The 13,131-nt window shown below is 52.7% G+C and overlaps 1 protein-coding gene across 1 annotated transcript in view; it reads right to left on the bottom strand.

Annotated features, from left to right (window-relative positions):
* Positions 1 to 2,676: 2,676 nt before the first annotated feature.
* Positions 2,677 to 13,131, bottom strand: part of RAB6B (RAB6B, member RAS oncogene family) — a 59,405-nt gene continuing 48,950 nt past the window's right edge. Inside the window, exons 5-8 of the mRNA XM_082718992.1 lie at positions 12,724 to 12,835; positions 11,642 to 11,735; positions 8,739 to 8,805; positions 2,677 to 7,157 (exon numbers count right to left, since the gene is read on the bottom strand). Of these exons, the coding sequence (XP_082575118.1) occupies positions 7,093 to 7,157; positions 8,739 to 8,805; positions 11,642 to 11,735; positions 12,724 to 12,835 (338 nt within the window). The 3' untranslated portion in view covers positions 2,677 to 7,092. The remainder of the gene's footprint in view (positions 7,158 to 8,738; positions 8,806 to 11,641; positions 11,736 to 12,723; positions 12,836 to 13,131) is intronic.

Raw genomic sequence — 13,131 nt, 5'->3', positions numbered from 1 at the left:
GCCTGCCTGTGGGTCATCCCAGCTCTGCGTGAGAGCCCTCCAGCTCCCCTCTGCCCCCAGCCCTGGATCCTACGCCTTGCTGCTCACTTGTGGAGGAAGTGCGGGCAGAAATGGAGAAGACAGTGGGCTTTGACCCACGCAGAGTTCTTATTTGAAAGCCTTATTGCTACTTGTGTTCTTACCATCCTTTGGATTCTTGGTTTTTGTCCTTTTTAGCCAGCAGTAATTTAAGGAAATAGGTAAGAATAATGAACCAGAAATCAACAGAGAATGTGATGCATGTGACACGTTCACATAGTCACAGTAGGTGCTTGTGTGAATAAAAATCAGAGGCTTGATGCTTCCATTAAGAGGCATGTGTGCTCAGCTTCGTTTTGTTTTCCTGGCTAATAAATTGTTTGCTTTACTGGAGGAAGCAATACACCAAAAAAGTCAAGTTCTCTCTCAAGCAGTGATTCTCAGATGCCAGTGGGCATCAGAATGATGTGTGGTGCCCAGCAGACAGGAGCTCCTAGGAGCGCCCTACATACTCACCTGCCCTGGAGTGAGTGCCATACGTGCCTTCAAGAAGCTGGATTTTTAAGTCCTTGGGGCCACATGTCCTGTTTAGTTTTTCTCACAGGGTGGGAAGTAAGCAAGCAGGTGTGTCAGAGTCCGTCCCAGGTGCTCTCATCCTGCTTCCTACTCCTGTGCTCTCGTTATCCCATTCGTGTGCATTTGGGCCAGGGGGAGATTGTGGAGACCAGTTCTTGGGTGCTGGGAAGGGGTTCCAAGAGGTCCCATGTGGTGTTCTCTAATCGTGGTATCCTCTTGTGGCCCTGAAGCCGTTCAGCCATGGGGACTGGCAGACGCGGCACAGCTATGGGTCAAAGATGAGACCACTGTGGCTTGAAACAGCTCTTTCTTGGGAACACAACAGTGTCTGAGCCACTGGATGTGTATGGGCCCTGACACCTGCTCACAGGCCAGCTGCCACCTGATACAAATAACCCCATTCCTTGCTAAGGGAGAGGTGCAGGATGCAGGGGAGGTGCCATTATGTGTGTGTGTGTGGGGGGTGGCTGTGATGAATATGCCGTGGGCACACCATTGCTTCTGGAATGGGGTCTTCCATGGGGTGTGGAACACGTGCAGACTGAGGGGCCGGGGTACTGTTGGCCTTACTGTTTATTCCAGCTCTTTTTTCAAGCCCTTTTCCGAGGGGTCTGGGGCCTTGGTAGCCCCGCCACTGCCAGTAACCTGCCCGTTTGCTGGAGTCCGAGTCAGCAACAGCAGTTCTTAGTAGGGAGTGACACTTACTTTTTCCCATGGCTTCTGTCTCAGCACCTCCTGGGATTCGTGTCCCCCTGGGGTCCTCTTAGGTGTGAGGCATTGACTTGAGATTATTGTGTTTCAACTGAAATGTGTGTGTGTTTGTGGTATTTTGGGTATATGTGTGTATTGGTGTACTTTGGTATTTCTAAATACAGTTAAGCATAGGATTATCAAAGCTGCTTTCTCCACTCTTGCTCACTGGACACAATGCAGCTACAGTGATAAGGAAAGCCACCTCGAGCAGCATCCTTCGGACAGGTCATCACCAACCCTCTGTCATCTTCATATTTGTGTGGGGAATGTCAGGGTGCTCCGTTCTTCTGGCAAGGGCCGGGGCTGCTGGACGGTTATGTTGATGCTGTGTCCTACATTTTTCCTCCCCTTGCTATCTCAAGTCCTGTTATCCTGAACACAGTAATCCTGGGAAATGGTTGCGGGCTTGGAAGAGCTTGCCTCTGGCTTCAGTCTGGTTTGTACAAGCGTGTGCACTTCGGCTGTCAAGCCTCTCCCCCTTGCTATCCCCTGGACCCCTCTACCTCATTTTACATCTGGCAGCCAGAGAAGTGAGGATTAGCGGACAGAGCATCCATTTCCTGTCTCTCCTAATTTAGAGGTGGCTTCTCTGAGATGGCAGATAGGAGGGTGTTCCAGAAACTTTAGAACCTTCAAAAGGGAAAAATACGTAGTGAGGTTGAACTCAAAAAAATGAGACCTGGTGAACTTAGCTTACTCCATAGCTCCAGGATTCCCAGCATTCTCAGGCCAGAGCAGTTCTGGGCCTGATCTTGGCCTTTGTGTCCTCTCTGGATTGGTCTCACAGTTGTTGAGGATTTCAGGGCATCTTTTAGCCTGGAAATGACTGATACCTGAAGGGGCCTCTCAGGGATGTTCTCTAATCAGTGTGGGGAAAAGCAGGAGGGGGTATGTGGCTGCTTGGTATCACACCAGGATGGATGATTAGGCTCACCTTAATGGCTTTCTGGACATCACCAGAAGGGAGAAAGATTCAGTCCCTGCCCCCACCCTTCAAAACCCCCAGCCGTGGCAAGTGGGGACCAGGGATTAAAGAAGTTATTACACAGCCCTGAGTCTCAGTTCAGCCTGGGGCTTCCCTTTCCATTAGCCTTCAGACAGTGGAGATGATGGAAATGAGTGAGGCTTTCGCCTCATTAGTGTGTCTGAGGATGTGAAGGGCCCAGGTGAAGAAGAGGAAGAAGCAAAGGGCATTGGGTGGTAGACCCCCAGACGGGAGACCAGGGTTTGTGGAGCAAGCATGTGAAGAAATCTGGTTTGGCACAGTGCCCCCCTCCCCAACTAGCCCCCCATATATGACTGCACCACTTAGAAACACTGGACAAGAGGTTTTGTGTTGAGAATCAGGACAGTTTATTGTTTGATCAACATGCTGAGTCTTCCACATTTTACACAGTTTTATGTAAAGTCAGTGTGGCCATTTATGTCTGCTGAGCCAGTAAAAGATGGAAATGCCACCCTCTGTGCTCCTCATGGCCAATCGCTTTCCAGGGATGGGTGAGGGAAAGTGAGAGGACAAGTTGACACACCACACGATGCAGGCTGGCCTTCCGCATCTGGAAGCTTCCTGCTGGAAGGAAGCTTCCCAACCCCACTGCAAGGATGAGCCATGCCCTCCGGGGAATGTCACCCACGCAGGGGTCTGGCGCCAGAGAGTTTACACGTGAGAGCCCAAGGTTTCGGAACACCTAGATAGTTCATTTCAAACAAAAACTCAGAGGGTGCCCTGGTGTTTGGGTGCCCATGACAATCAGAGTGGACTTGGGGACTGGCCCTTCTTGGCAATCAGGAGTGTGAAATGGACATGCATTCTTTCCCAGCTCACTCAGCTATGCTGGCCAGAGTCCTAACCAGAGTAGAGGTGGTCTGAGGAGCACCCGTGCCCGGCAGCCCTTTACGTGTAAGTGCACCATCACATCTGCACACACAGGTTGATGATAGATAGAGAACAGAAACACCTTGGCTCTGATGGCTTCTGGCTTGCTGGATGACCAAAAGCAAGTGGCCCATCTCTGCCTTGGTCTTCCTGCCTGTGAGACAGGAAGGGTTGCAAGAGCTCCGTGTCATGCTGCTATAGCGAGGTGGTGATGCCTCACGTGATCGGGGGAGAGGTAGTTTGGAAATTAGCATATGGCCCTGCTTGGTTGCTGCACCAAAACCTGTTGCTGCCCCTCACGTGGCTAGGATGGGACTTAACCCTTGGCTACCTGTTCTCACATCCTAACATCCTCACCTGCCTTCTGCCATGTGAAGGAATGAGGCTGCTCTGCCTGCAGGACACCGAAGCCAGCGGTGCCTGGTGTCACACCTGATACTTGAGGGCAGGCGCTCCCAGCACCGGCTTGCCATCAGGAGGCCAAAGACGTTGCACTCAAAAGAGGTCTGTACATTTAACTGCCATTTTCATTCTTGTTTCTGTTGCCTGAGATTCTCGAACTGACCTGGCCATTGCTCCGCAGACCAAGGAGTGTTCCAGAATGTTTGAGGATGTTGACAGGAGAGCGGGGACAATGATGGCAGAGAGGCCTCTGACCAAGAGGGACTTGCTCCTAACCGCCCAGCTTGCTAACCGTGGCCTCCACGCGGCAGTTCTCACACTTAAGCTGCTGCCATCACACCTTTCTTCTGGCATGTGTGTGCACTTATAAATACGCTATCTGCTTCTTGCATCTTACACTCTTTTTCAAATACCTGTGGAAATAGGAGCTTAACTGACAACTTTTGAGACTGCCCCCACTCCAAGGGAAAAAAAAAGCCTGAAGAGGAGGACTCTGGCCATCTCCCAGGTGAGGGCTAGTCCTTAGGAAGAGGGACTGAACGACGGCTTTGCCTCAGGCTAGCCCATCTGGATTTGGCAGGGCTGTACCACTTGCTGGGGATGTGGAGGCAGTTTCATCCCCTTTTCTTCAAGGGAACCTGACCATTTTATTACTGGACCTTAACTCCAAGTCAAGATACTACCTACAAGCAAGAGAACAGTGATGGTACCTGCTCAAAATGAGAGCCAGGGAACCAGCCCACTTCTATGCAAGAGATCTGGCTGCCTCAACAGCCCAGGAAGGGAGGGGTGGAAATTAGGCCTGAGAGAAGGAGGGTCCCGGAATGGCATGGCACCACTAAGATAGGATGGCAAGAGAGACAACTGCCCTTGCCTGAAGCCCACAGGGCTGGGGAGAGCCTGGACTCAAGAGAGGACCTTGTGTATATGCTAGGAAGGCAGGGCTCACCAAGGCCACGTCAAGCCATGTGACATCTATCTACTGCATCTCTTACTGTTCCCAGGCTATGATGGTAGAAAAATGTTCGTGGTGCCTTAACTATGTGTGCACATGAGAAGGGAACTGAGTTTCTGCTTTGTTTTTACAGGAATGTTTCAGAAAAGCTACTCTTTAGTACCAAGAAAACTAAAATCCACCATTCATTCATTTACTGGGACCCAATGCAGATCCCAGCAAATGGGACTGTCCCAGAGGCCAAAAGCAATGGCCCTCACTGCCGACCAGGCCGGATGCTATATTGTGGACTCTTATAAATTCTCACAAGGTAAGTAAGCACTCTTTCAACAAGCACCACTTGCGGGGGTGCCGTGGTTGGGGGTACTGGCCCACAGGGGCATGCACACCTATGCATATAAGTATAGAGAAAAATGGTGCACATATTCCCATGGCTATTTTTGCCTGTAGTTGAACACATCTATATGCATTAGTTTATTGATGGCAAGACAATCACAAGTTTTTTGACAATAGTAAATATTTCTTATTTCAACACGTTGCAGTACTTTTGAATTTCCAAAACTGTTATCACAATGCAAGTTCCAACTTGAGAGCAGGAAAAACAAGAATATACACTGAGCACATGTATCTCTGTGAGAATGTGTGTGTGGAAGGTGTATACACAAGTCTATCTCTATATATAATTATGTACACACATATAAAAACTAAACACATGACACTGGAATTACGTTCGTACATCAGTCTTTGCCTTCTGGAAGAGGAGCTCAGTGAGAATCCTACTTCTCTTCTTCACCTGAAGATAAATTCCTCTCTAAAGATCAGCTCCGACATACACAATCTCCTTAAGCTGAGAGTGTGTGACAGGCCCACTGGACAAATACCAGTGAGTCCTGTCCACTTATTGGCTGCCATTTTGGATTAGTTTCTGAGAAGTTCCAAAATTCACTGCAATAACTTGTTAGAGTCCTGTTTTGTGGAGGAATTCCCCCCTCCCACTCCCAGATGGTCGTTTAGCTCACCTAGGACATGCCCAACAGCAGCCTGGAGGCAGAGGCCATGCCAGCTTGGGAGGGCAGGGTTTATGGGCTTCAGCCAGAGTTGCTTCCTATGGCCTGGCTCTACGCAGGGTCAGGTTCAGTAAACCTGGATCTATTTGGAATGCTGGCCAAATGGGTTGCATTCCCTTAGAATTCTCTTCAGAGATTTTATAGGCCCTCAGGACTAAGCCCTTCTCAGAAATGAGTCAAAATGGCAAGGATGGCTCTCTGGGCAGCCTTCTGGAAACCCCACATCAGCAGCACCCTCAGGCAACCAGAGCGCGGCTGCAATATCCTCAGGTACATGCACAATGACTACAACTGCTTGATGCCAGTGGGGCAAGTCAGCTTTTCCAGAACAGTGCTCAATGGTATTAGCAACCAAGAATCTGAACATGCATCTTCAAGGTCGTGGTACCGGAATCCACACCCCCTTCCCCAGTCACAGACATACACCATGCGATATAGGCTCAAGCTTCCCTGGCGTGCAAGGCCGAGGGCTTCAGGGCAATACACACTGAATTTCTCTTTGCTGTTTCCTTAGACTCAACCCAGACACGGGTGCTGACTACTGGGAAGGTTGGTTAGAACATTTTCAGAAACACACATGGTGCCCCAAGGCTATGAACCACAGATAGACCTGTACAAGCCCACAGTTGCCAACAGCACCCCATCCTTCCTTCCGATGACCTTTTGCTCTGCCAGTCACTGAGTGGGCCACAGAGGGCACAGGATGCAAGGCAACTGCCCTCCATGCCTTCAAGGCTTATCAGGGAAGGGATGGGGGGAGGCAGGAGTAATTCCAGTGAGGCCTCTGGCTGGGCTCCCTGCCATCCACAAGGCCTTAATTTCAGCTCAGGGCCATGGCTGATGTCCCACTCTGGCCACAGGAGGAGGACAGAGTTAAAAGTTGCCTCTTCAGAGGCTATTTTGTTCACTGTTTGATTTAACCAGGTAGGGCCTGTTTGGTGGGTGGGGCTTGGGACTGGAGCCTAATTAAGTTGCCCCATTAATTGTAATTTATCGGGCTAGGGTGGAAGGAGGGCAGAGGTGATGACCATTCAAAGAGGGCAGGAAGGAGGAGGTGTGTGGAAAAGGTTCTCTGTAAGTTTACAAATATACAAAAACAAAAAGCACATCTTTTAAATAAAAATGACTACATTTTTATCTGGCAAAAAGTTGTATACACATGATTTAAATTTTTTTTTAAATTTTAACAGTTTTTGGCAATCTTAATAAAGTACAATATATTACAACCAAACCAAAAAATAGTTGTTTAAGTAACAGCTGTTAAGAGTGACGTGATCCCTGATGCCCAGCCTCCCTCCCCACCCCACCCTACTCCTAGAGACAGAGAGAAAAGAAAAATCCTCCCATCTTGATAAGCTCATTTCCCACCCCCCTTAGGAAGCTAACCAATAGGAAGCAACACAACAAGCGAGTAGTGTCAAAGGAAGCCGGCAGGTCAGGCTGCATTAGCAGGAGCAGCCGCCCTCACTGGCTGGGGGCTCCTGGGGTTTGTCCAGCTTGATGTCAATCACTGCGGGAGGCTGCGCTAAGGAAGATGACTGATGAGAAGCTGCCACCTGGCTCCTGTCCCTGGGCACCCCTCAGCTGCCCTGTGCAGATCCTCCGTCCTTCCACAAAATACCTAAGGACTCCTGTCTTTGCTGGGCCTGGGGAGGAAGGATGCAGTGTCACCAGCCTCCACCCCTCTTCTTCCCACAAGCCCTCCCCCTCATCCTCCTGAAGCAAAGCTGGTCTTGGGCTGTGGGATGACTGCACAAACACCAGCACCACGGGCCCTTCCTCAGAAGCCTTCTTGGTAACCAGTGCCTCAGCCTTGTCAGCAACCCCTTCCATCTTCAAGTGCACTGAAGTGGACAGCCTGCTGGTCAGGTATGAATCCCACATCTCAGCCCAGGGCGAGGTGGGCCTTGGCCTAGCCAGTCGCAGACACACTAACCCCTCGAGCTCTAGTCAGAGTGTCACTTAGACTCTGAGGATGCTGTTGGGGGAAGGTACAGCCCCAGGAAAGGCCTCCAGCCCATCCCACTGGTGCCCTGAGACTGTGGGCGGGAGGAGCACCCATCAGAACCACCCAAAGAATGGCTTCAAAATGCAGAGCCAGGTAGCCCCCGCGCCCTCAGCAGGCTGACAGGGCAGCGGGCTTGCTGAAGGAACCCCCAGGGCAGCCGACAGGGTGGAAGTGTAGGAAGTGCTGCTGTGGGACCTGCTGTGGCCATCCTAGGGATGTTTACGTGGCCCCTGTTTCAGGCCTATGTACTATAAAGAGCCACACTTCTCCTAAAGACCCCCTTTTCTCTCCTTGCCACTCTCTGGCCAAGACATATATTTTGAATATGACTTTCTCTGACTTTCCCTATTTTTATTTTCCCTACACCTACATAACATTTTTACCTCATGTATATATACATGAACATTTTTTTTGGCAACATGGCAGAGAATAAACTGCCTGCCTTCCTACTTCCTTCCACTGGGCCCATCGGACTACCTCTCTGAACCTCCATTTCTGCTTCGGGGTCTGGTCTGAGGTTTGGGGGTGGGCTGTGCGAGTGGCGTGCAGACCCTGTCCCACAGGGTAGTGGGCATTCCAGGGCTGTGCAGGGCCGGGTTGAGGAAGTAGGCAGGACACAGGAAGGGGGTTTCTGCTGGGGAGAAGGTCTCATGCAGACTAGGCTAAACCATGTTCTGGGTGTATAGAATCCTTCCACACAGTGGAGAGTCTACTGGTACCCATGGAATACAAAGTGATGCTCACTGCGAACCTGGGCAGTTACTATTTCTCACTCCCCACCCTGCAAAGACATTCACATCCATCTGGTCCACAGCCCTGCACCGCCCCCCCACCACCCCAGCCCCAGCATTGTTTTGGAAGTAGAAGCTTAGACTGTTTGAACTGGATGAGGTCTTAAAGCCCTTGGAGTTCAGCCTTGTCCCGGTCCAGAGGCGGGCCCACACCATACCTCTCAGCAGAGAAAGATGGGCTGGAGACCAGGCAAGGGCTCGCTCACTGTTCTGAAGTACTAAGTGAATACGTCAATGGATAAATGGCTTCTCTAGCACATCTTTCACTCACTTATCAAAGGAAAAAGGATACTCCCTTCTTTGCTTTTCTCCTGGACATTCTCCATTCCAGGCAGAGCTGATGCCACACGTCGGAAGAGCTAGAGAGGGAGGAGACACAGGATGAGCCCCTGGCCCCATCCTTCCTGCCCCACACTGTCTCCACCATCTCACCTCTTCTAATCCTGACCCAGGGCCGTGTTCTCTTGTCTGTCCCACTAACTGTGCCCTGGAGGGCAGGGGCTATACCAAACTCCTTTCTCCCTTGCCCCTAGGGCCTGTCATAGGTTTGGGCCCTGACAGGCATCTCAGGCAACGGCTGAGGTCACCAGGTTCATGGGTCACTAGGGGCTGAGTGTGGGTCATGCTGACTGTAAGGGACCTAACCCAGTGCAGAAAATGCTCTAGGCCCTGTGAGGCAAGCCTTAGGCAGGTTTCTGTCCCACTGCCTGAGTTTGGTTGCCCCCACCTGGTCCCCCAGTTTGGACCTGCCCTTGAAACAAATGACCCTCTGCTCAGAAGGGTCCTGCAAGTCCACAGCAGGGTGCTGGGAGCCAGGGCCACACAGTCATGTCGGAAAGAGAGACTTCCAAGAGAATAAGCATACAGCATGTGAATTCGTGATGCTGTGGGTTTGTTTCGGTATGGGTATTAGTGTGATGTGTATGTGGTGTGTAGAGATGTATAAGTGGAAATGTGCATGTGAATGTGCGGTGTCTGTGTGAGTTTGTGTAAGTGCACAGGGAGAACCGTGTGGTGTGTGTGTGCGTGTGTGCGTGCGCACATGTGGGCATGCACACTGGGGAGGGGGTAGGCAGGGATGTCAGGGAAGACATGGAACCTAGGAGGTGTCAAGTACAAAACACTAGTATAAGGCACCAGAAGATTCTGAATACTCCCCGCTCTCACTTCTCCCCCCATAAAAGCCAGCTCTGGGGACTCAGTGAGCTCTATAAGGAGAGTGCGTCTTGTTCATGGTCTCACCCTAGAGCCCAGCTTTGTGGGAGCACCCAGGCTAAATGGCAGGGCCAAAGGTGGTGAGGATCTAGGTGGGGAAGTCACTGGTGGGCCTGGGAGGGTATGGGACCCTCTGGGCAGGATGCAGAGGCTGTTCTGAAGTGGGGCGGGAAGAAGTGAGCCAGGCTGCAGAGGCCTGGTAATTCCTTCATGGCCTTGCCCCAGGTGGCAATGTCCTGCCTATCTGTCAAAATGGTCACAGCCTCTGCCAGTGGCCAACCTGCCAATTAGAAGGAAACTCTTGGGGTCACAGGTGGGGCTCCAGGAGCAGCTATGATCAGGCTTGGAATCCAGGAGTCTACACTGCATGAGGACTCCTCAGAACCACAGAGTTTGACCTAACCACATGTAATTCGTGCTTAGACCATCACCTGGGCTCCAGAGCATTCTGAAAAGGGAGGCATTGGCGTCTCCCTGCCTCCGACCACTAGGGCAGAAGCTGCCTGCCTTATGGACTGCTGCCCACTGCTTCCCCACATCCCAGGACTTTCCACAGAGAGGGCCACAGAGAGCAGCAACCCACTGCCTCCGACATGCCTCCAGGGACAGGTAGCTCCTGCTCCAAGAGACACCTCAGTGGCACTGGGAAGGGCATGGAAGTGAGCAGAGCCACACTGAGGGCGCTCTAACTGGGGAGGAAGGCACTGAGGCCTGGGGACTAGAGGGCCCCTCATCTGTCTCTCTGCTCTTCTGCCACCTTCCCCAGTGCCATGGGCGCTGCCCCTGTTGGGTGAACTACCATTATCTCCAGGCCAAGAGCTGATGGGCAGCTTGTGTAGTGCTCCCAGGTGCTGCTGGGGCCGGTTGGGCGGAAGAGACACCCCGCCAAGCCAGGCTCTGCACTCAGAATCCCTTCCCCAGGCCACAGCACCCCTCCCGCCGCACCTCTGCTTGCATGCTACCCTGGTCTGGAACAGCCCCCCACTCTCTTCATTGAAGGCAGGGGCTCCTAAGCTCTTGTGAACCAGAGACTTCCCTGGCAGTCTGCTGAGCCTACGGTCTCCTCATAAGTGGGTGACGTCAGTGACACAGGAGTATAGAGAAACCCATTCAGAACTGAAAGGCACTTGAAAAATCTCTAAAGACACCAGTTGGTTATGCACCAGCATTCTTCTGGCAGCAGGTCTAATCACCCCCATGAACTGGAGCAGCAATGCGTGTAAACACCAAGAGACCCGTAACCCCGCAAGGGGACAAGATAACGGCTGGGGTCTGTGCTCTGCCCAAGCCAGCAGCATCCTGCTGCCCACGTTCCTGGCTGAAGGAGGTGCTGAAGAGCCGCAGAGGTGCATGAAGATGGAGGGGCAGTTCTCTCCTATGCAAGGCCCCTGAGCTGTGGACTCCCGTCCCTGGGGGTCCACGGACCTAGGGAAGCCCCTGGCTGCGAGGGTTGGCCATAATCTCCTCCACGGCTTCTCTGACTGTGGTGATTCCCCAGGCTTCTCCCCCTGTAAACTCCAGTCGCACCAGGGTGGGCTCCTTTCTCTAAGCCTGCCTGGCCCTCCACAGCTCTGAGCACTTGCTAGTCCCCAGGCATGAACCCACAAACGCTGGTTGGACTGAAATTCCCACACCCCCATCCCAAGTGAGGTAAGATGCTAGAGAGATGCTGCTTCTCTCTCCTGGAAGTTGGTGGCTGGATGCCCGGCACGTTATAAGGCCCGTGACTGGTTGCTGTGTGATGTAACGAGGACATGGTCCAAACACCCCCCAGCCCCCAGAGTGAGTGCTCTTGCCCTCTCTCGTGCTTTCCCAACGCTAGAAGTTAGCTTGTTTCCCATTAGGTGGGGTTCAGGGTGCTCTGATTGCTTGCCCCAATCTGCACTAGTCCCTCAGGGCAAGCTGGAGCTGGGCCCATGAAGGACCAGGCCAGAAGCCACACATGGTCCCTCGGCCAGATTAGCACCAGGTGCGTCCTACCTGCTTCACGTTGTAGCCGGTCTTGGCGCTGGTCTCAATGAACATGACACTCAGTTCTTTGGCGCGCTGCTCCCCCTCCTCGATGGTTATCTGCCTGTGAGTAAGGGGAGAGGGGAAAATGAGTCCCTGGTAGAGGCAGAGGGAGCAGCATGAGATGAGGAGGCCTAGGTCCAGGACTAAGGTCCAGATGAGGAGGTCTTGGGTACAGGACAAAGGACACGGGGCCACAGCAGTACACCAGCCTGCCCCAGCCCTGTCAGGTTTGCCTTCCATGGTGCCTCTCAGCTCAGGAGCAGGCCCTGCAGCAGGCAGTAAACCATCCTAACAGTTGTGTGCATCTATGTCTAGAAAGCTCTTCCAGCCACACAGCGCCCCTTGGGTGGTGTCATCAGTCCCCATCTCCACAGGACAGTGAGGTTAAAAGCGACTGCCTGCAGGTTGTATGGAGACACACTTAGCAGTAGAACTGGGCTGTGAGTCCCATTTCCCTTACTTCAAGGACAGACCTCAAATGAAGCAGGCTTGGAGTCGGATATTCGTGTAGATGGTCAGAGGACACTTCAGAAGGCCAGCGGTCCAGAACCTGTTGCTTTAGCTGACCAAGCTGGGTCCCCTGATGTGAGTGAACGAATGGGTGCAAGCGGCACCTGAGTCAGCCATATCTGCACACTGGAGACTCAGTGACAGACAGGAAATTCTGCCCATTCACGGGCACGGGCACTTCATGGGGACAGAGACACAAAGCAGAAGCAGAAGCCAATGGGGGCCCGAAGGACTGACATCTGCAGCTGTGCCGTGGCCATGGCTGGGCCCCAGACCCCGAGCCATTGTGCAGCCCTCTCGCAGAGCAGTGCCCCTGCAGACCATGGAAGGTGGGGCCTCAGAGCTGAGCCACTGCCATGGGCAAGGGTCTGCCAGGCGTTCGCAAAGCCTCCAGTGTCCCTAGGGGACCCTTCTCAGATGCACGGCGACAGGTCAGAAGCACAGACTCAACATTCCTGCATCCCAGAACTCCTTCTCTAGGAGGAGCTGCAGGGGACTGCAGGCTGGGCCCGCCAGCACCCTGCACCTTGCACACCTACCTCTTGTCAGCCAGGTCCGTCTTGTTGCCCACCAGCATGATGATGACGTCGCTGCCCCTCTCTGTCCTGACGTCATCGATCCACTTAGAGGTCTGCTGGAAGGAGTTGAGATCTAGAGGTGGAAAGTGGGGAGACAATAGAGGGAGAGTCACCCTGAGCAGTAGAGGGCAGAGGTGGGAGGGAGCATGAGACCAGGAGCAGGAGGGAGGAGACTGTGCACCCTCACACCCAGACCGGTGAGTGCGGACCTTCTAGCAGTGGGGAGGTGAGTGGGGGGGCGGGGGGAGCATGTGTGTCTGGGCAGCTGCTGCCCCAGGGCCCTGAAAGACCCTCATGTTGCTGAACGATCCCAGGTTGTGGGGGTCACCCTGTTGGAAGGTCACTGTCATGATTTGCTGCATGGACTAG

Source organism: Mustela nivalis, assembly GCF_964662115.1.
Source record: "Mustela nivalis genome assembly, chromosome: 1".
NCBI lineage: Eukaryota > Metazoa > Chordata > Mammalia > Carnivora > Mustelidae > Mustela > Mustela nivalis.
This window is presented reverse-complemented; position numbering and strand designations above follow the sequence as displayed.